The sequence below is a fragment of the Platichthys flesus genome, chromosome 16, assembly GCF_949316205.1.
Source record: "Platichthys flesus chromosome 16, fPlaFle2.1, whole genome shotgun sequence".
In the NCBI taxonomy this organism is placed as follows: domain Eukaryota; kingdom Metazoa; phylum Chordata; class Actinopteri; order Pleuronectiformes; family Pleuronectidae; genus Platichthys; species Platichthys flesus.
Genome location: NC_084960.1, coordinates 6,305,095 through 6,324,478, shown reverse-complemented (window position 1 = coordinate 6,324,478; position 19,384 = coordinate 6,305,095). Strand labels below are relative to the sequence as shown.

Sequence of the window (19,384 nt, the reverse complement as noted above, 5' to 3'; positions counted from 1 at the left end):
TCTCAAAGACTATGGAACGACTGCTTCTTCACATCCTCAGACCCCAGGTTCGCCATACACTCGACCCGCTGCAGTTTGCCTACCAGGAGAAGGTGGGCGTTGAAGATGCCATCATCTACATTATGCACAGGGCACACTCTTATCTAGACAAGGGGAAATGTGCTGTGAGAATCATGTTTTTTGATTTCTCCAGTGCCTTTAACACCATAGAGCCCCTTCGACTGAGTGACAAGCTCTTGCAGATGGTTGTGAACGTCCACCTGGTATCCTGGATCACTGACTACCTGACAGAGAGACCGAAGTTCGTCAGGCTGAAGGACTGCGTCTCTGAGACTGTGTTGTGCAGCACCTGGCGCTCTCACGAGTCCTGTTCACCCTGTACACATCTGACTTCAACTACAACTCGGAGTCATGCCACATCCAGAAGTTCTCTGATGACTCTGCTATTGTGGGATGTATCAGAGATGGCCAGGAGGGGGACTACAGATGCCAGGTGGATAACTATGTGCAGTGGTGTACACATAACAACCTGCAGCTGAACACCACTAAGACCAAGGAGATGGTGGTGGACTTTAGGAGGTCACAGCCTCCTTTGCTCCCAGTCTCCATCGAGGGGGTCATTGTGGAGGTGGTCAACACCTTCAAATATTTAGGAGTCCATTTGGACAATAAACTGGACTGGTCAGCAAATGTGGATGCAATCTACAAAAAGGGTTCAGAGCCGGCTCTACTTCCTGAGGAGGTTGTGGTCGTTAAACATCTGCAACAAATTCCTGCGCATGTTCTACCAGTCTGTTGTTGCCATCGTCCTTTTCTATGCTGTTGTTTGCTGGGGAGGCAGCATAAAGAAGAGGAATGCGGGGCGACTGGACAGGCTGGTGAGGAAGGCGGGGTAGCTGTTGTTGGCTCTGAACTGGACTACCTCACAACAGTGGCAGAGAGTAGGACCCTGAGTAGGTTGCGGACTATCTTGGACAATGAGCACCACCCACTTCACAGAACTCTCATAGGACAGAGGAGCTTATTCAGTGGCAGACTCCTGTCACTGTCATGCTCATCTGAAAGGCTGAGGAGGTCCTTTGTCCCCAGGGCCATTCGGCTTCATAACGCCACACAGAGGGAGAGTGGGGGGGAGAGATTATCCCGGCATGAGTCGACCATAGTCGTGGCACCTATTGCACTTCTGTCCGTCCTGGGAGAGGGATCCCTCACATGTGGCTCTCTCTGAGGTTTCTATGTATTTTACCCTGTTAAAGGGTTTTTTTCGTAGTTTTTCCTTACTCTTGCTGAGGGTTAAGGACAGAGGGTGTCACGCCCTGTTAAAGCCCTATGAGACAAATTGTAACTTGTGAATATGGGCTATACAAGTACAATTTGGTTAATTGATTGATTGATTGATATTCCTATATATTTATATGTTTATATATTTTTTTTTTCTGCTGTTTTTATAATATATATACAGTTTAGAATTTTTTGTACTTTCCACTCCAGTAGCACAAGAACACTTTCCTACTGGACACTGACACAATCACATCATTGCATTCCATTCCTGTATCTACAAATATGCTCTCCGTATGTGATTTATGTGATTTATGTATGTATGTCAGTGATGGGTTAAGTGTACAAGCTACTGGATGATCTGAATTTCCCACGGATTAATAAAGCATCCATCTATCTATCTATCATCTAATCTATTCTTTTATTAACCATTATTATCTACTTTTGCAACTTATTAATAATTGAACCACGTTAAATTATGATAGAATACGGTAAAAAACGTATATATTGCAATATTATGTTTTATTAATGTTGTCTAAACATTTTGCTGCATTGTGAACAACAGGTACATGTCTTCTTTTTCATTGCAGGAAGTAATGGAAGTCTCAAATGACACAAAAAACTATACACTGACTTTTCACTATCTAATATCCAAACAGAAAACAAAGTCCCACCCACCATGCAGAGGCCAGTGAGTCATCATTTAAGTATCTGATGTCAGGTGCTTTAAATCATGTAAGAGAAAGAAAAGAAAAGTTGCTCATGTCCTATAAAAGAGCCACAAACTGAAAGGAAAGGATTGAAGGGGAAACATTTAAATTAATATAAAGGATCAAGTTAATTTTTTCTATTGGGTAAGTACTCCTCATGCTATTATAAGGTTACTTGTTATTTCAGTGTAGTGTAATGATTTATATGTTGAAACAAACCCATAAATAATGCCTTGTTTATGATGATGAAATATGTCTGTTTATCAACTTCCTCTTAAAGTAACCTTTCTGTCCATGGTCCTAAAACAGAAGCAACACGACAGTCAAAGAAAATCAAAACAGTGGGAGAACAGACAATTTTGAATATAATAACACAACATTTATTTTAAGATATTATGATGACAAATGAGGTGCCAGACCATAGGGTTACGATCATTTTAATTAGTTTGGTTTGATTTGGTTTGACCTGGCTCCCTGCCAGCGAGTGAGTTGGTGTCTGAACAAAGAAAAGGCCTGGACTTTGTTCAGGTCGAATTGTTGACTTCAGACTGAACCTGAAAATGAAAGTCAAAGTGTTGACTTTAAAAGCATCTTCTCCTCCTTGTTCCAGAGTCACTCTGTCAAGAGCCACATAAGCAAAGGTAAGGACTTCAATCTGTCTGTTACTACTATTCCATTTCAGTCATGAAATGGAATACCTTTTATTTGAGTTCATTCATTTTTTGCCATCAATTTTTATGAACCCCTTTGTAACCTTGTTTATTGAAGTGCTATACCATTAAAGTAATGATTCAAGTTTTATTATTACTATTACTGTGAGTATCAAGCTAAAACTAATTTCTTTACAGTATCAAGTGAATAAACAGCAAAACCCCATGTGGTCATTTTTATCACATAACGAAATGCAGAACATGCTGCTAGTAATAAGTAGTTCAATAGTAGTTTGACAGAAGAATTCTTACTCATAAGAAAAAATGATTATGTTCTGTCAGTTACCACAGGTTCAAACTCATAAGGAGTTTAGTTTGTCCAGTCTGGGCTACTGTAAAAAACATGGCTACCTCCGTAGAGAGGACCTGCTCCTTTTATACATTTAAAGTATTTAAATTTAAAGGAACCATTCAAGGGTAAATACACAATACTTTGTATAATTTAGATGAAGCACATTAATGAACACATCAATAGGAGTATTTTATAATCAGTTTCTGCCATCATCTTACACACTGGACCTTTAAGTAAACAAGCTGAATGCATCTTCCTCCACTCGTGTGAATTCCTGCATTAACATGTAGTCTGAATGTCCTACTTTACAGCAATGGGATCAAGTCAGTCTAAAGCTCCTCCAGGTAAGTCCTGTTACATTTTCAGATTCTTGTTATACAATCCTAATACTCGAATAAACAAATGAACAATCACAAAAAACATTCTCAATAATCACAGTTTGGTTCTTTTTATCTCCTCCAGCTTGTCAGCCACAGAGAGTGGAGTCACCACTCTTAGAGCAGCCATGGAGGAAGGTGACAGAGTGAGTATGATCTAACATTCAGTAAATGTGTCTCCATTGTGCCCTCAGTGTTTGTGCTTCTGCTGCTCAACACATGAGTTAAACATCTTGTTGTTGTGTGTGTGTCAAAATTGCAATGTTGTGCAATCATTAATAAAAGTAATATAGCACTTTATTCTGATTGTTTAAGATTTTCTGTAATTTACAGGAAGTACAGGGAAAATCTTGAGTTTGTGAAAGATTACCAGCCTGAACACAAACAAGTCAAATATCTCAGGATTCTGCTTCATGGACCAGTTGGTGCTGGAAAGTCGAGCTTCATCAATTCTGTCGACACCGTTTTGAAAGGCAGAATTGCTGGTCGAGCTCAGACAGATGCAATCTCTGGGAGCAGCCACACCAAACAGGTATGAACAACAGGAAAGGATAAAACTCCATTGAGGGTAACAAACCACAGGAATTCATTTTCAATAGTAGTTCACTGATGAAAATACAGAGAAACTTCTACTAATGTTAACATGTCAAAACAGAAGATTTATATTAAATGTTTTGTACAAATGTTGTCTTTAAGTTTCATAGCAATACATTCTAGTCAGCACAAAATAAATTAAATGAAACATTAAATCTTTCTAAATCTGTCTGTTGATCATCTGAGTACTTAATGTTTTTCACACCTTATAGCTTTGCACCCATTTCAGTTTCAGGTTAATGTGTGAACCAGAGGCCCAGTGTTTTGATCTGATGCCACTGTTGATGTTAATACAAATCACCTTTCTCCAGCCTCCCCACACATTCCCGATCGGCCCACAGACAACTGCTGATATTGACTTTGATTCATTGATGTAAATAATTGCACCTTCTGCCTTACAGTACAAGACCTTCAAATTTCGCAAAAATCAAGGGGTCACTTACTCTTTTGTTTTCAATGACATCATGGGCTTTGAGGAAGATTCTGACAGTGGAGTCTCTGTGAATGACCTCAAACTGGCCCTGAGAGGACACGTGAAAGACGGTTACAAGGTACAACACTGTGAACTTTGACATTAATTAAAGTCTAATTTTAACAAACCAAAAAAATCGTTGTTTTACATTTGCAATTTGCTGAGTTGGGGGCACATGGCAGCCACATGTACATCAGTTAAATAATGTGAACAACATCAGGAATGTGTGTCACATTAACAATATGAGCATGCATGTGTGTAAGTGCACGAGACAAACAAATGAGGTCAACCACAGAAAAACTTTAAGTATCATTAAATATTATCTGATTGTGTTTGATTGAATTCTAGTTCAACTCTAAAAATCCACTGATGGAGGGTGATTATGGCTACAACTCCGATCCCACTTTGGAAGACAGAGTTCACGTTCTGGTGGGTGTGGTTCCTGCAAACTCAGTGTCTAGGTTAAGTGATGAGATGGTGAAGAAGATTAGAGAGGTCAGAGAGGCAGCCAGTGAACTGGGTGAGTGCAAAACAACTGTTTCTCTGCGAGGACTGATAGTGTCACATTGGATTTGGAGGAGTCAGAATACCAGGACACAAATGTTTGAAATACTGATCAGGTTTCTTTATCGACAGGAATTCCCCAACTGGCTATTATCACCAAAGTTGATGAAGCCTGTCCCGAGGTTAAAAAGGACACAAGCAATATCTACAAGAGCAAGTACCTGAAGGAAAAGGTACATTGAGGATTTATTGAACAATGTCATTTTTCTGCATACATGTCATGTTTGTTCATCACTGTACGATAACTGATCAACATAAATGTTGTTACTTTGACTTAGGTTGAACAATTTCACCAGCTGCTGGGCCTTCCAATAAACTGTTTTTCCTTCTGAAGAACTACTGTCATGAAACTGATTCAAATGACAAAGTGAACCCTGCGATAGTGTGCGCACTGAAACAGATGCTTTTGTATGGAGAAGACTACCTCAACGACCAGTAAACATGAATTCCCCTGAGGCAAAAACACAGTAGGCGATTTGTACAGGAATGAGGAAATATTAAGCCAATTTTTATTGTCTTTGCAAGCAGGCAAGCTTTTAGCATGAAATGTGGAATAAAAATGCATACAAATTTGGTCCTAAAGTCTTTATTTAATTTCTCTCATTGAGACTTTGCATGATAGCAGGACAATGCTCTGTCATTACGTCGTTAGCTTGGTGTGATGTCATCACTTGATCTGGTCAACAACTCAGCTGTTGTGATGGTGCCTTCACATGCTGCAGGAAAGGAGTAATTCAAAAGCTCTCGTGTTTATTGTTGACTCCCAGTATTTAATACATCACCTGCTCTAACAAATTAATTCTGCATTCCTTGCTTGGTCTCTCGTTCATTTTGTTTATCTTAAAAAAATACGTTAAATTGATTTTGCTTAAGAGGCAAACAGACTAATATTATATATTATGTATAATTTAATCATTTCTATTCTGCGCTTTACCTCTCTGGGGACACTTTGTATTTTTTTCAGTTTGACCAATATTGTGATGTACTGTTATTTGATGATCTTGCAATACATGTTGATTCATACTATTGTTATTTTTGGCTTTGTATCATGTAGCATTGAGTTCCTGTTGGTGGGAAGTAATGAAGTACAAATATAAAGAATTAAATCTTTGCTGAAAGATATCCCTTTCTCTACTTGGTTTTCAATCAGTGTGGCATCATGTTAGTGGAAAGTCACAGGTAGGTACAGTAAAGCTTATTGAACACATTTGAAGCTATATAATGATGATATGCTGTTGCTATTTTGTTAAAGTTTTTAGTTAGTTTGAGGCAGGCGTAGTCATTCAACCAGGTCAAATGATATATTCCACCACTGTGAAATAGATGTTGTCTGGATATATGCTCTAATGGATTTAGGATGGATTGATGACGAGACACAGGGACGGACTGGGTCTGTTCACCACGAGCAGACTCAGTAGAATTGACTGTGGCAATGCATTCTTCTGTATGATCCAAATACAGACTAAAGAAGCACTGATACTCTAATAATACTGGTTCACTGAAGAAGTATCTGAGCAGGTCTCAGCTTCTACTGTCAGAACAATGTGCCTTCAGGGCTCTGTTGCCCACAAAGGAAATTACTCATAAAATCACTTGCTGTTGTCAACCGCTCCCATCCGGCCAGAACGAGACCTACTTTTCTTCAACGTTACAGATATCGTTCTTAAGTTCAATGTTGATGTATAGGTGCATGTAGTTCACTTTGTATTTCTACATCATGACAATTAACTACACTCCATCAATTTGACACCTTTGGTAAGATTCAAAGTAGCAATAAAATACCTGTTACTGCTGTAAATTTTGTCACGGTTTGGTATTTTCTATTGTTTGAAGTGTTCTCTGTTTATTTAGTAAATCTCTGTTGTGTATGTTTGAGTTATTTCCTGTTTTCACTGTTTTATTTTGTAGTCTCTGTTCCTTGTGCGTTTTCTGTCTTCACTTCCTTTTGGTGATTGTCTGCGCCAGTCCTCATGTGTTTCACCTGTGTATAATTGCCCCTGCCTTCCCTGTGTCTGTATATAAGTCCCTGTCAGTGTTGGGAAGGATACTTTCAAAACGTAATCCGTTACAAGAACACATGCCTAAAAATGTCATCTGTAACATATTCCGTTACATTAACTAATCTGAGTAACGTATTTGGAATACTTGAATTACTTCCACACTATATTGCATTTTATAAGTGTAGGAATGCGGTGTTGTTATAGTCAGTTGAGCAGGGGGCTTGGTTGTGAGCCCCACTACCATGGGGAAAAAACTGTTCTGTTGGCGTGAGGTTTTAGTCCTGATAGCCAGGAACCTTTTTCCGGATGGAAGTCTCTGAAAAAGGTGGTGACTGGGATGGGAAGGATCCGCAATGATCTTGCCTGCTCTCTTACTGGTCCTGGAGTGGAACAAGTCTATGAGAGCCGGCAGGTCACAGCCGATGACCTTCTTGGCTGACAGATTGATCCGCTGCAGTCTGCCCTTGTCTTTGGCAGTGGAGGCAGCAAACCAGACGGTAATTGATGAGGTGAGGATCGACTCAATGATGGCTGTTATAAACTCAACCATCACTTTCCATGGCATGTTTAATATTTTCAGTTGCCGCATGAAGAACATCCTCTGCTTGGCCTTCTTGATGGTGGAGGTGATGTTCTCGGCCCATCTCAGGTCCTGTGCGATGATCATCCCCTGGAATCTGAAAGACTGGGGAGTCGCACAGGGAGAGGGGGTGGTTTGGGCTGGGCTCCTCCTGAAGTCTGCTACCATCTCTACAGTTTTTAAAGCGTTCAGCTCCAGGTAGTTCTGGCTGCACCAGGAAGCCAGGCTGTCAACTTCCTTTCTGTAAGTGGCCTCGTCCCCATTGGAGATTAATCCAATTAGGGTTGTGTCGTCGCCAGAGTTTGTCAGAGGGGTGGCTGGAGGTGCAGTTGTTGTCCACTAAATCCACGGAAGAGGCGAGAAAGTTGGGACATAAATCAGATGGTGTTGTGTCCCTGATGTTAAGAAGCTTGTCCATTGTGAAAATAATCTGAGTTGGGTCGCAATGAACAGAATGAAATACTAAAAACAATCACAGAAGTGCGCACCAACACATGAGGCAGCCGTTCTTGGCGCCATCTTTCTTCGTGCTAACGAAATTCTAACTAAAGGAATAAAGCTACTCATAATTTGTATTCTAAATACGTAACACCGGTACATGTATCTTCCGTTACTCCCCAACACTGGTCTCTGTGCTTCCCTTTGTCCTGGTCGGTACGTCGTCGAAATGTTTATTGGCATCTCCTGTGCTTCCTCTCCTGTGCTTTTTGATTTGTCTTGGCTCCTGAGCTCCCGTCCTCTGCATCTTCATGGAAGCCTCCAGTGTTTTCCCCCGTGTGCTTTTGATTGTTTTTTCCTGATAAACATACCTATTAAAAGGAAACCTTTGTTTAAAACTCTGCATCCTGGGTTCATCTGCTTCAACACTTCCCTGTCACATTCATCCAAAACCAGTGGCGATTTTAGGCTGAAATTTCTGGTGGGGCAATTTTGTATGACGTCATGTTAGACATCCTAGTGGAACATTCAACACAAATACACAGATATGTAAAGTCATACATGTGCCAGGTTAACTCCTTAACAGACTTACATGGTCAAAATAAAAGTTTATTACTTCAAAGTTCATCAGATTATAATCAATTCAGTTAAGGAAATAGGTGGTGGGTAATATTAACAATGTAAAAAACTGAATGTAGCAAGACAATTTTAGTTTTCACTGTAACACGTTACAACACATCAACATCAATACTCTGAATAAAGAGCTTTAGGAGATGTAATGCTACTTTAAACAGCTGCTCTTAAAATGCAGATGTGACTTTAAATACTCACGTTTAAGTTGATCACAGTAAATGTGTTTCTGCAGAATAATAATCTGTGTAACGTAGTCAAGTCAAATGAGTTGGCGAGTGAAACAACTTTACATACCATTAGATATCTAACGTGGTGGAGCTTATTCTCCGGACACACACAGTCTTCTGTCTCAGATTCATCCTCATAAACTGACGCTTCTCTCTGCTGGGGGACCGGCTCATGTCGGTTCATGTCGGGTCAATAGCTCTGTACTGTCCCGTTAGCATCGCTGGTTTCTTGCCTGCAGGCTAGCGGAGCTAAGCTAACAAGCCAGGTACAGAGCTCTCGTTACCTGCGAATCACTTCTAACACATAAATAAAATACTAAACTTGATTACCACAGAAACGGGAGCGCAGACATGTCTAGCTTCTCCGTCAGGAGAACAAGCCGTACATCAAACCGTATTATTCATCTGATGTGTGAGTGAAATCTCTCCACAGTCTCAGGTCGTGTTCATTGACCGGGAATAATCTGTTAGATCAGGTGAAGCCGAGCAGGAAACAGGCTCGGAGCTGGAGTCGCGTTTCGCATTACTCGAGTCGAGGTAGATTTCGTGGAAAAACATCCGAAAGTGCCCCCCCACCCAATGTTAACTTTGTCCTGTGTGGTTCAGGCTCATTGGTGTTTCCATGGCAACAGTCTTAAGTTTGGGCCTTTGTCCCCAGAGCAGAGACGGACGGCAAGAGAGAAGCTCATTTCAAAGAGCAAGCACACAGATAGAAACACAAACGAATCAAATGACTCCAAAACAAGACTATAACTATTGTGAATCAAGTTTATTCACACATACATTCACACTACTTTGCATATAAAATAAAATAAAATATATTTTGCCACAGAGTACAGATGTATTGAACTTTATGCACAACGGCGCCATCTGGTTTTGGTGGGGCAGTGTCCAACGTGCCCCTAAAATAGAAACGCCACTGCCAAAAACCCATTGACAAAGTGCTGTGTGAACAATGTTAAGTGGGCTTTGAAATTGCTGAGAGGTTTCGCAAAATTAAGAATTTCATTGAACTATGAGGCAGAATGTGTATCCTGTACATGTCATACAATTTGAATTAAATACATTCATACTCCAACTTCCTCTCATCCAGTCAGGAAATCAAGCGATGGAGGAGGGAAACCCACAACAGGTCTCAGCTCCACCATACCCTGGACAACCCATGAACTACGGGGGTATGGTACATCCGCAAGAAATGTACCCTCAGCCGGGATTCTCACCGGCTGCACCTCCACCTGTTGTTTGTCAAGGAGGTCTGTGTCTGAGGTCGATGCTTAAGAAGATGTTGTTACTTTTCCTTCTTCATTTCACAGCTTTTGAAAAAAGCTCATCTGTTTGTATAGTGTGTAAGCCACTTATATACTAAACTGCTTTATACATTATTTCACGGAATCGTGGCTGATCGAAGCTACACCGGACTGCACCGGACCGCACAGCTGACCGGCTTTCAACTGTTACGCACGGACCGCGTCCCGATCCTCTCACGCAATGCAAAAGGCGGAGGTATTTGTTTTTATATAAACCATGGCTGGTGCAGCGACGTGAAAGTAATTTTACAGTCCTGTTCTCCGGACCTGGAAACTTTTGTCATCACCTGCAGACCGTTCTCCTCTCCCCGTGAATTCACCTCTTTTATCCTGGCCGGAGTTTACATCCCCCCCCAAGCCGACGTGCGCGAGGCTCAACGACAACTCACTGAGCAGATACTAGGAATGGAGAGAAGGAGAGAGAAAACCTATTCCCCCTTTATTGTTCTTGGGGACTGTAATAAGGGGAACTTATCTCAGGAACTCCCAAATTACAAACAGTTTATAAAATGCCCGACCAGGGGGGAGAACACCCTATACCACTGCTACAGCACCATCAGCAAGGCTTATCATGCAGTTTCCCGCGCTACCCTGGGTCTATCCGACCAAGCTCTCATTCACCTGATCCCGGCTTACAGACAGAAACTCAAACTTTCTAAACCTGCTGTGCTGAGATCTAAGAACTGGAGCAGCAGAGAAGATGTGGAGGAGCTGCGTGACTGCCTTGACAACACTGACTGGGAAATGTTTAAAACTGCTTCTAACACCCTGGACGAATACACAGATGCTGTTACGTCCTACATCAGCTTCTGTGAAGAAAGATGTATTCTGACACGCACCAGGGTGAGCTACAACAACGACAAGCTCTGGTTCACAGCAAAACTCAAACAGCTTCTTTTGGAGAAGGAGGTGGCCTTCAAGAGTGGGGAGATGGATGGTTTCAGACTGGCTATTTACTTGTTTGACATTGTTTGAAATTTACTCAATTCGACACAGCTGAGCGGGCCTGAGCCCACCTGCAGGTGGATCACTAACTTCCTGACCGACAGGAAGCAGCGCATGAGGCTGGGGAAGCTTGTCTCTGAGACCCGGACCATCAGCACTGGAGCCCCACAAGGTTGTGTGCTCTCTCTCCTCTCCTCTTCTCCCTCTAGACCAGGGGTAGGCAACCTTTACTATCGAAAGAGCCATTTCGCCCCCTCTTCCCCCAAATTAAATCTGTCTGGAGCCGCACAACATATTTGATAACACAGGTTATAAAGTTATACATATATATATAGTTATACAATATATATAAAAACTATAGTTTGTTGCGACAATAAAAAAAACTGTTGACATTTAACTGCTATTTTTACCCGTTACAAAATAGGAAAACACCAAACTCTTATGAATTGGAGAACAAAATACATGTGCGGGCCTAGTTTGGAATAAATTAGACACAGAGCTTTTTTTGCTCATCTCCAGCTTGGTACTTTTCAGCAGATGCTGTGAGCTTGCTCTGGAAATATCTTTCATCATTACATTTCTTATTGTTTGCTTATTCCTCGCCACATATCAATCATACATGTAAGACAGCATCGGTGGCAGTGAAAGCAAATTAATCTGTCCACGCAGAATTAAACTCTATTTTCCTCCCAGACTTTTCTTTTCTGGGATTTATCCATGATTAGTTTACAGAGGCCGGGGGTCGGAACTATAGATTAGCGACCTGCAGGGAAGAGCGCCGGGACGTAATAGGATGTGACGCATATTTTAGTTGCTGAAATATTAAAACCAAACGTGAGAGCAGGTCAGACTGGAGGGCGACGCACAAACTGCAGATCGGTACAAACCACCTGCAGCTTCTGCTCTGATCAAGAAGCTTAGGTGCTGATCTCTGATCAGCTGAGACCAGAGAAACTCGTTGTGTTCACTGTTTTCACTGTTGAGAAGCAGCCGGTCAGTCACTTAGAGGCTGCTACACGTGAACGAGCTCCAATCTCACTGTGTATCTCTGAGCGAGTGAGCGGGGCTCAGGGCGGGGGGCGGAGCCCCCGGCTCTGTGTGTGTGTCGGCTATCTGGGAGCGCGCACACACACACACACACACACATTCATCCGCTCCTGGTATTTCATGATGGCCTGATACAATGATTATTCACTCACGTTCATCATATGAAAGAACTGATTCGTTAAGTTCACCGTTCGCGAACAATATTCGCAACTTGCATAGCACTTTACAGGGAGCCACTGCAGAGGAGCTGAAGAGCCGCATGCGGCTCCGGAGCCGCAGGTTACCGAACGCTGCTCTAGACGAACAACTGCACCTCTAGCCATCCCTCTGTCAAACTCCTGAAGTCTGCTGACGACACAACCCTGATTGGATTAATTTCCAATTGGGACGAGGCCGCCTACAGAGAGGAAGTCCCTCTCACCATTTGCGACTCCCCAGTTAAAACAGTGGAGTCTTTCAGATTCCTGGGGACGATCATCGCACAGGACCAGAGGTGGACGGAGAACATCACCTCCACCATAAAGAAGGCCCAGCAGAGGATGTTCTTCCTGCGGCAGCTTAAGAAATTCCTGTATGTGCAATCATACTTGGCAATAAAAGAATTCTGATCTGATTCTGATTCTGATTATGTTTAGAGAGTTGTATTTTAGTTGATGTATGCAATTGCTTTTATGTTTTGATTAATTTCACCGTGCTGTGCATGTCTCATCCTCAGTCACTCATGTGGACGTGACACCTGCACTGCAGGACACCCCAGGACAAATGCTGTGTCCCAATTGCTACCAGACTGTGGTCACCACCACGAAGCACAAAGCAGGCCACCTGACGTGGGCCGTCTGCTGCGGCCTCACCATCTTTGGGTAAATTGATCGTTTTGATTAAAACTTGCTGAACATAGCTTCAATTGGATGATATCTTTTGGAAAACACAGGGAGAAATTTGATCTGAAATTGTGTCAACTCAGGATAATAAATAGTAAAGATACAAAAGATCCTGTTTTAGAAGTTATTGTTGTAGGGAGAAAATGGTTGTTAAGTCCTGACTCCCTTTGTTTTCCTCATAGATTCTATGCAGCTGCATCCCGTTCTGCATTGATTCCTGCAAAGATGTGGAGCATCGCTGTCCATCCTGCCACAGAGTCATCAATTTATACAAGTGAATGTGAAATTATCCTGACTTTGAATAAGAGAAGGACTCAGAACCTACTCATGCAGTGGCTTATTAGTGGTTTGACTTGCTCTACAACATTGATCTATTACCAATCAAAAATGGTCTTGTGCATTTTTGGCCAATTATTTGAACAACTGATACATGTCTTGTCTTTCATTACAGGCAGTAATGAAAGTCTTAAATGATACAAAAAAACTAGACACTGAGTTTTAGACTAGTTATCTAATATCCAAACAGAAAACAAAGTCCCACCCACAATACAGAGACCAGTGAGTGAGCATTAAAGTATCTAATGTCACGTGCTTTCAGATAAACCATCTGAGAAAACGAAAGTGAAAGCTGCTCATGTCCTATAAAAGGGAGTGTCCAGAGCCACAAACTCAATGGAAAGGACTGAAGGGGAAACATTTAGAATAATTTTTTTTATTGGGTAAGTTCTCCTCTTTCTATTATAACCCTAAGTGTAAGTGTTATTTCAGTGTAGTGCAGTGATTAATCTGTTGAAAAGAATCCATAAATAATACTTTGTTTATGATGGTGATATATGTTCTGTCTGTTTATAAACCTCCTATTTAAGTAACCTTTCTGTCCATGGTCCTAAAACGGAAGCCAAACTAAAGTCAAAGAGATGCAAAACAGTAGCAGAACAGACGATTTTGAATATAATTACACAAAATTAATTCAAAGATACTATAATGACAAATGAGGTGCCAGATCCAAGATTCAGATGCTCGATAGGGTTACGATCATTTTTATTAGTTTGGTTTGATTTGGTTTGACCTGGGTCCCTGCCAGCGAGTGAGTGGGTGTCTTAACAAAGAAAAGGTCTGGACTTTGTTCAAGTCACATTGTTGACTTCAGACTGAACCTGAAAAAGGAACTTAAAGTGTTGCCTATAAAAGCATCTTCTCCTCCTTGTTCCAGAGTCACTCTGTCCAGAGCCACATAAGCAAAGGTAAGGACTTCAATCTGTCTGTTACTGCTATTGAACTGAATGGAATAACTTTTATTTTAGTTCAGTCATTTTTTGCCATGGATTTTTGTGAAGACCTTTGAAACCTTGTTTATAGAAGTGCTATACAAATAAAGTTATGATTAAAGTTATAACCTTTACTGTGACTGTCAAGCTAACGCTAATTTCTTTACTGCAGCTGGTGAATAAACAGCAAAACTCCATAGGTTCATTTTTTTCACATAACAGGTGCAGTATTTGCTTTTGGTAATAAGTAGTTCAATAGGAATTTGACAGAATAATTCTTACTCATATAAAATTAGATTTTTGTATTGTTGTATTAGCAGTTATGCTTGAAGGTTCGGAGTGTAGACTATATTGACATCTAGTGGAGAACTTGCATTTTGCAGCTGAACACCCATTACCTCCCCTTTCGACATGAAAGAAAAGCGTGGCAGCCTTCAGTTACCACAGGTTCAAACTCAAAATGTGTTTAGTCTGTCCAGTCTAGGCTACTGTAAAAAAACATGGCATTCTCCGTAGAGAGGATCTGCTCCTTATGCAAATTTAAAGTATTGAAATTTAAAGGAACCATTCAAGGATAAATACACAATAATTTGCATAATTACAGTAGTACCCTAGTGAAAACATCACTAGGATTATTTCATAATCAGTTTCTGCCAATAGATCCCTTTCACCATCATCTTACACACTGGACCTTTAAGTTACAATCTGATTGCATCTTCCTCCACTTGGCTTAATTCCTGCATTAACATGTAGTCTGACTCTTCTATTTTACAGCAATGGAAAAACGTAAGTCCTGTTACATTTTCAGCTTCATGTAATACAATCCTAATATCCTGAATAAACAAATGAACAATCACATAAAGCATTCTCAATCATCACAGTTTGGTTCTTTTTAGGTCTCTTTTGGTCTCATCCATTTATGAGGATGTTTCATCCACTCTTAGAGCAGCCATGGAGGGAGGTGTCAGAGTGAGTACGATCAAACATTCAGTCAGTGTGTTTACATTGTGTCCTCAGTGTTTGTGCTTCTGCTGCTCAATTTAAACAGCTCGTTGTGTGTATGACAAAAAAAGATCACAATTGCAATGTTGTGCAATCATTAATAAAAGTAATACAGCCCTTTATTCTGATTGTTTATGATTTCCTGTAATTTACAGGAAGTACAAGGACAATCTTGAGTTTGTGAAATCTTACCAGCCTCAAAACAAACAAGTCAAACATCTCAGGATTCTCCTTTATGGACCAGTTGGTGCTGGAAAGTCGAGCTTCATCAACTCTGTTGACACCGTTTTAAAAGGCAGACCTGCTGGTCGAGCTGCGACAGATGCAATCTCTAAGAGCAGCTTCACTTCAAATGTATGAACAACAGGAAAGGATGAACTCCATTCAGGGCAACAAACCACAGGACTTAATTTTCAATAGTAGTTCACTGATGAAAATACAGAGAAACTTCTATTCATATTAAAATGTCAAAACAGAAGATTTTATATTGAATTTTTTGTACAAATGTTATATATTGTCTTTATGTTTCAGAGCTATCAATTCTAGTCAGCACAAATAAAATGAAATGAAACATTAAATCTTTCTAAATCTGACAACATTTAAATTTCAGGTTAATGTGTGAACTAGAGGCCCAGAGTTTTAAACTGTGGATGTTCATACAAATCACTTTTCTCCAGCCTCCACACACATTCCTGATTGGCCCACAGATGACTGCTAACTTATACTTTGATTCATTGATGTAAATAATTGCACCTTCTGCCTTACAGTACAAGACCTTCAACTTTCGCAAAAGTCCAGGGGCCACTTACTCTTTTGTGTTCAATGACATCATGGGCCTTGAGCAAGATTCTGACAGTGGAATCAATGTGAATGACCTCAAACTGGCCCTGAGAGGACACGTGAGAGAAGGTTACAAGGTACAACACTTGTAACCGAACTTTGACATTAATTAAAGTCTAATTTTAACTGAAAAAAATGATTGTTTTATATTTATCTTAGTTATCAAAATGATTAATAAAATTTGACAACGTGATGTGCACATTTTATATCTCATAAAACAAAGTAAATTGTTCTTACAATTCTTTTTCAAATATTAAACTTTTCTACTGGCAATTTGCTGAGTGTGGGGCACATGGCAGCCACATGTACATCAGTTAAATCTTGTGAACAACGTCAGGAATGTGTGTCACATTAACAATATGAGCGTGCATGTGTAAATGTGCACGAGACAAACAAATGAGGTGAAACATAGAGAAACTTTCAGTTACATTAAACATGATCTGATTGTATTTGATTGATATATAGTTTGACCCTGACAAATTACTGATGAGGGGTGATGATGGCTACAACTCCGATCCCACTTTGGAAGACAAAGTTCACGTTCTGGTGGGTGTTATTCCTGCGGACAAAATGTCTAGGTTAAGTGATGAGATGGTGAAGAAGATTAGAAAGGTCAGAGAGGCCGCCAGTGAACTGAGTGAGTGCATAACAATTGTTTCTCTGCGTGTACGGATAGTGTCACATTGGATTGTATGAGTCAAAATACCAGGACACAAATGTTTGAAATACTGATCAGGTTTCTATATCGACAGGAATTCCCCAACTGGCTATTATCACCAAAGTTGATGAAGCCTGTCACAAGGTTAAAAAGGACACAAGCAATATCTACAAGAGCATGTACCTGAAAGAGCAGGTACATTTTGGAGTTCGTACAATGTAATTTTTCAGCATATATGACATGTTTCTTCATCGCTGTATGATTACTGATCAACATAAATGTTGTTACTTTGACTTAGGTTGAACAATTCCAGCAGCTGCTGGGCATTCCACTGGACTGCATCTTCCTTGTGAAGAACTACAATGATGAAATTGAGTCGAATGACAAAATCAACGCTGCCATAGTGTGTGCACTGAAACAGATGCTTTTGTATGGAGAAGACTACCTCAATAACCTGTAAACATGAATACCCAGTAGGCGATTCGTAGGGGAATGAGGAAACATTCAGCCAACGTTTACTGGCTTTTTCAAGCAGGCAAGCTTGAAGCATGAAATATGGAATAAAAATGCATACAAATTAGTCTGTATATATTTTTTCTCATTGAGACTTTGCATTATAGCAGGACAATGCTCTGTCATTAAGTCGTTAGCTTGGTGTGATGTCATCACGTGATCTGGTTAACAACTCAGCTGTTGTGATGGTGCCTTCACGTGCCACCAGAAAGGAGTCCTTCAAAAGCTCTCGCCTTTATTGTTGAACTCCCAGTATTTAATACATCACCTGCTCTAACAAATTAATTCTACATTCCCTGCTTGGTCTGGGCTTCATTTTTTTTTATCTTAAAAGAACACGTAAAAATCAGACAAACAAATGATTTTGCTTAAGAGACGAACAGACAAATATTATAGATGTATAATATAATCATCTCAAAGCTTAACCTCTCTGGGGATTCTTTGTATTCTTTTTCAGTTTGACCAATATTGTGATCTACTGTTATATGATGTTCTTGCAAATCACGTTGTGTAATAATATTGTTAATGTTGGCTTTGTACCATGTTTCATTGAGTTCCTTGTGGTAGGAAGTAATGACATACAGATATAAAAAATATACTCTGTGCAAGAAAAAAAAAAAAAAAATCGTTAATGTTCAGTGGGGTACATCGTTGAAACTAACGCCGGGTTCACAGCGGACTCTGTAGGTGCAGAGTCCCCTTTTGAGGGTGACTGTTTCAAAGGAACTCCCCACATGACAAATTAATATTTTCTCTATATGAATCACACAGTATAAAACACTATATGGACCAGTTGGATGACTCAGTATAGTCCTCACAAAGTAATGCTGATGGAAAAACAGACTCGATACAGACAACGATCCCCTGATCAAATTACAGTTGTTGCGCAGCGTCTGCTGGTCTTGATGAGTCAGTGAAGTGTCGAGTACCAACAGAAATGATCCAAACCTAAATCAAATACTTGTGTTTAAATATCAGAACAAAACAAATACACAAACACAACAGAGCTACTGTGTGCATAGTGTGTAATGAGTTGAATCATATACAGCAGTTCAGGAGTTGGTCTTGAAAAGGGACGCCGTCTAATTTTTATTTTGAAATTGTAATTTCGCTGTGCTGTGCATTTCTCATCCTCAGTCACTCATGTGGACGTGACACCTGCACTGCAGGACGCCCCAGGACAAATGCTGTGTCCTAACTGCTACCAAACTGTGGTCACCACCAAGGAGCACAAAACATAGTTTAAATTGGATGATAGCTTATGGAAAACACAGGGAGACGTATTAAAATATAATTTGAAATTGTGTGCACTCACAATAAGAAAAAGTAAATGAAATAATTCCTCGGGACTCCTGGTTTCTGTTCAACAATGTTACATGCAGAAACTACTTGAGGTTTTGCAGTAATACAAAATACATAATAACAACTTTGTAATAATTATGTCATTGTTAGACTAATTCACTTTTTTTTGTGGTTTGGTTATATTTCAGTTAACTGTCATAACCATGAAACCCACGATTTGGATCTTCATGTGTCCACCACCAGGAAAAGAAAATTAAAGTTGTTAGATCCCAGTGTATCTCTGTAGAGTCTTTCTCTTCATTGAGAAGTGTCTGCTTTCTCCATTCTTTAGCTGGTAGGCTGAGGAGGGGTCTTCAACCTGTTGTGTAGTAGAACTGATTAACACCCTTCACACATTTTATTTATTCTCTCTCAAACTCCAAAGGTTACAATGTCATCAGTGTGCAATGATTCACAATCACTACCTATAGAAATGGCGGTTTTTGGACCAGGAACTAATATGGTAAAAATCAAGCATCTTTCAATCACACATATTCAACATCATGCCAGCCTTTGACATGATGTCGCCTTGCACTTCATGGTTATATCACACATCGCACTTTGACATGTATAATAGATAACACACATTTAAAGCAAGTTAATTATTAAACCATTACTCATAAACGATTTAACACTTCTGATTACAGCTCCAATTTTTTTCCTCAGGGGTTTACTTCATATGACTTGATCCATTACTGTATTAAACA

The 19,384-nt window shown here is 40.2% G+C and overlaps 2 protein-coding genes across 5 annotated transcripts; both read left to right on the top strand.

Annotated features, from left to right (window-relative positions):
- Positions 1–2,555: 2,555 nt before the first annotated feature.
- LOC133971527 (interferon-induced protein 44-like) lies at positions 2,556–18,830 on the top strand. Of its 4 annotated transcripts, none has more exons than XM_062408925.1 (10): positions 2,556–2,629; positions 14,269–14,299; positions 14,496–14,545; positions 15,098–15,109; positions 15,220–15,292; positions 15,481–15,679; positions 16,093–16,242; positions 16,631–16,802; positions 16,918–17,018; positions 17,122–18,828. In XM_062408925.1, exons 4-10 carry the CDS (start codon positions 15,100–15,102, stop codon positions 17,281–17,283), a joined length of 867 nt encoding a protein of 288 aa, XP_062264909.1. In that variant the 5' UTR covers positions 2,556–2,629; positions 14,269–14,299; positions 14,496–14,545; positions 15,098–15,099; the 3' UTR covers positions 17,284–18,828. The 4 variants fall into 4 exon arrangements, with proteins under 4 accessions (XP_062264909.1, XP_062264908.1, XP_062264910.1 ...); XM_062408924.1 differs by lacking the exon at positions 2,556–2,629 and adding an exon at positions 13,672–13,774; XM_062408926.1 differs by lacking the exons at positions 2,556–2,629; positions 14,496–14,545 and adding an exon at positions 13,672–13,774 and having other exon boundaries at positions 17,122–18,829.
- Positions 9,984–13,408, top strand: LOC133970958 (lipopolysaccharide-induced tumor necrosis factor-alpha factor homolog). The gene is made up of 3 exons (XM_062408122.1): positions 9,984–10,050; positions 12,890–13,034; positions 13,249–13,408. Exons 1-3 carry the CDS (start codon positions 9,984–9,986, stop codon positions 13,331–13,333), a joined length of 297 nt encoding a protein of 98 aa, XP_062264106.1. The 3' UTR covers positions 13,334–13,408.
- Positions 18,831–19,384: the final 554 nt, after the last annotated feature.

Excerpts from the sequence above, each read along its gene's own strand:
- LOC133970958 (XM_062408122.1), top strand. The coding sequence starts at position 9,984 with ATGGAGGAGGGAAACCCACAACAGGTCTCAGCTCCACCATACCCTGGA. Across the intron at positions 10,051-12,889 it reads ACAACCCATGAACTACGGGG|TCACTCATGTGGACGTGACA; the intron begins GTATGGTACATC and ends TCTCATCCTCAG. Across the intron at positions 13,035-13,248 it reads TGCGGCCTCACCATCTTTGG|CTGCATCCCGTTCTGCATTG; the intron begins GTAAATTGATCG and ends GATTCTATGCAG.
- LOC133971527 (XM_062408927.1), top strand. Across the intron at positions 15,680-16,092 it reads AGAGCAGCTTCACTTCAAAT|TACAAGACCTTCAACTTTCG; the intron begins GTATGAACAACA and ends TCTGCCTTACAG. Across the intron at positions 16,243-16,630 it reads ACGTGAGAGAAGGTTACAAG|TTTGACCCTGACAAATTACT; the intron begins GTACAACACTTG and ends ATTGATATATAG.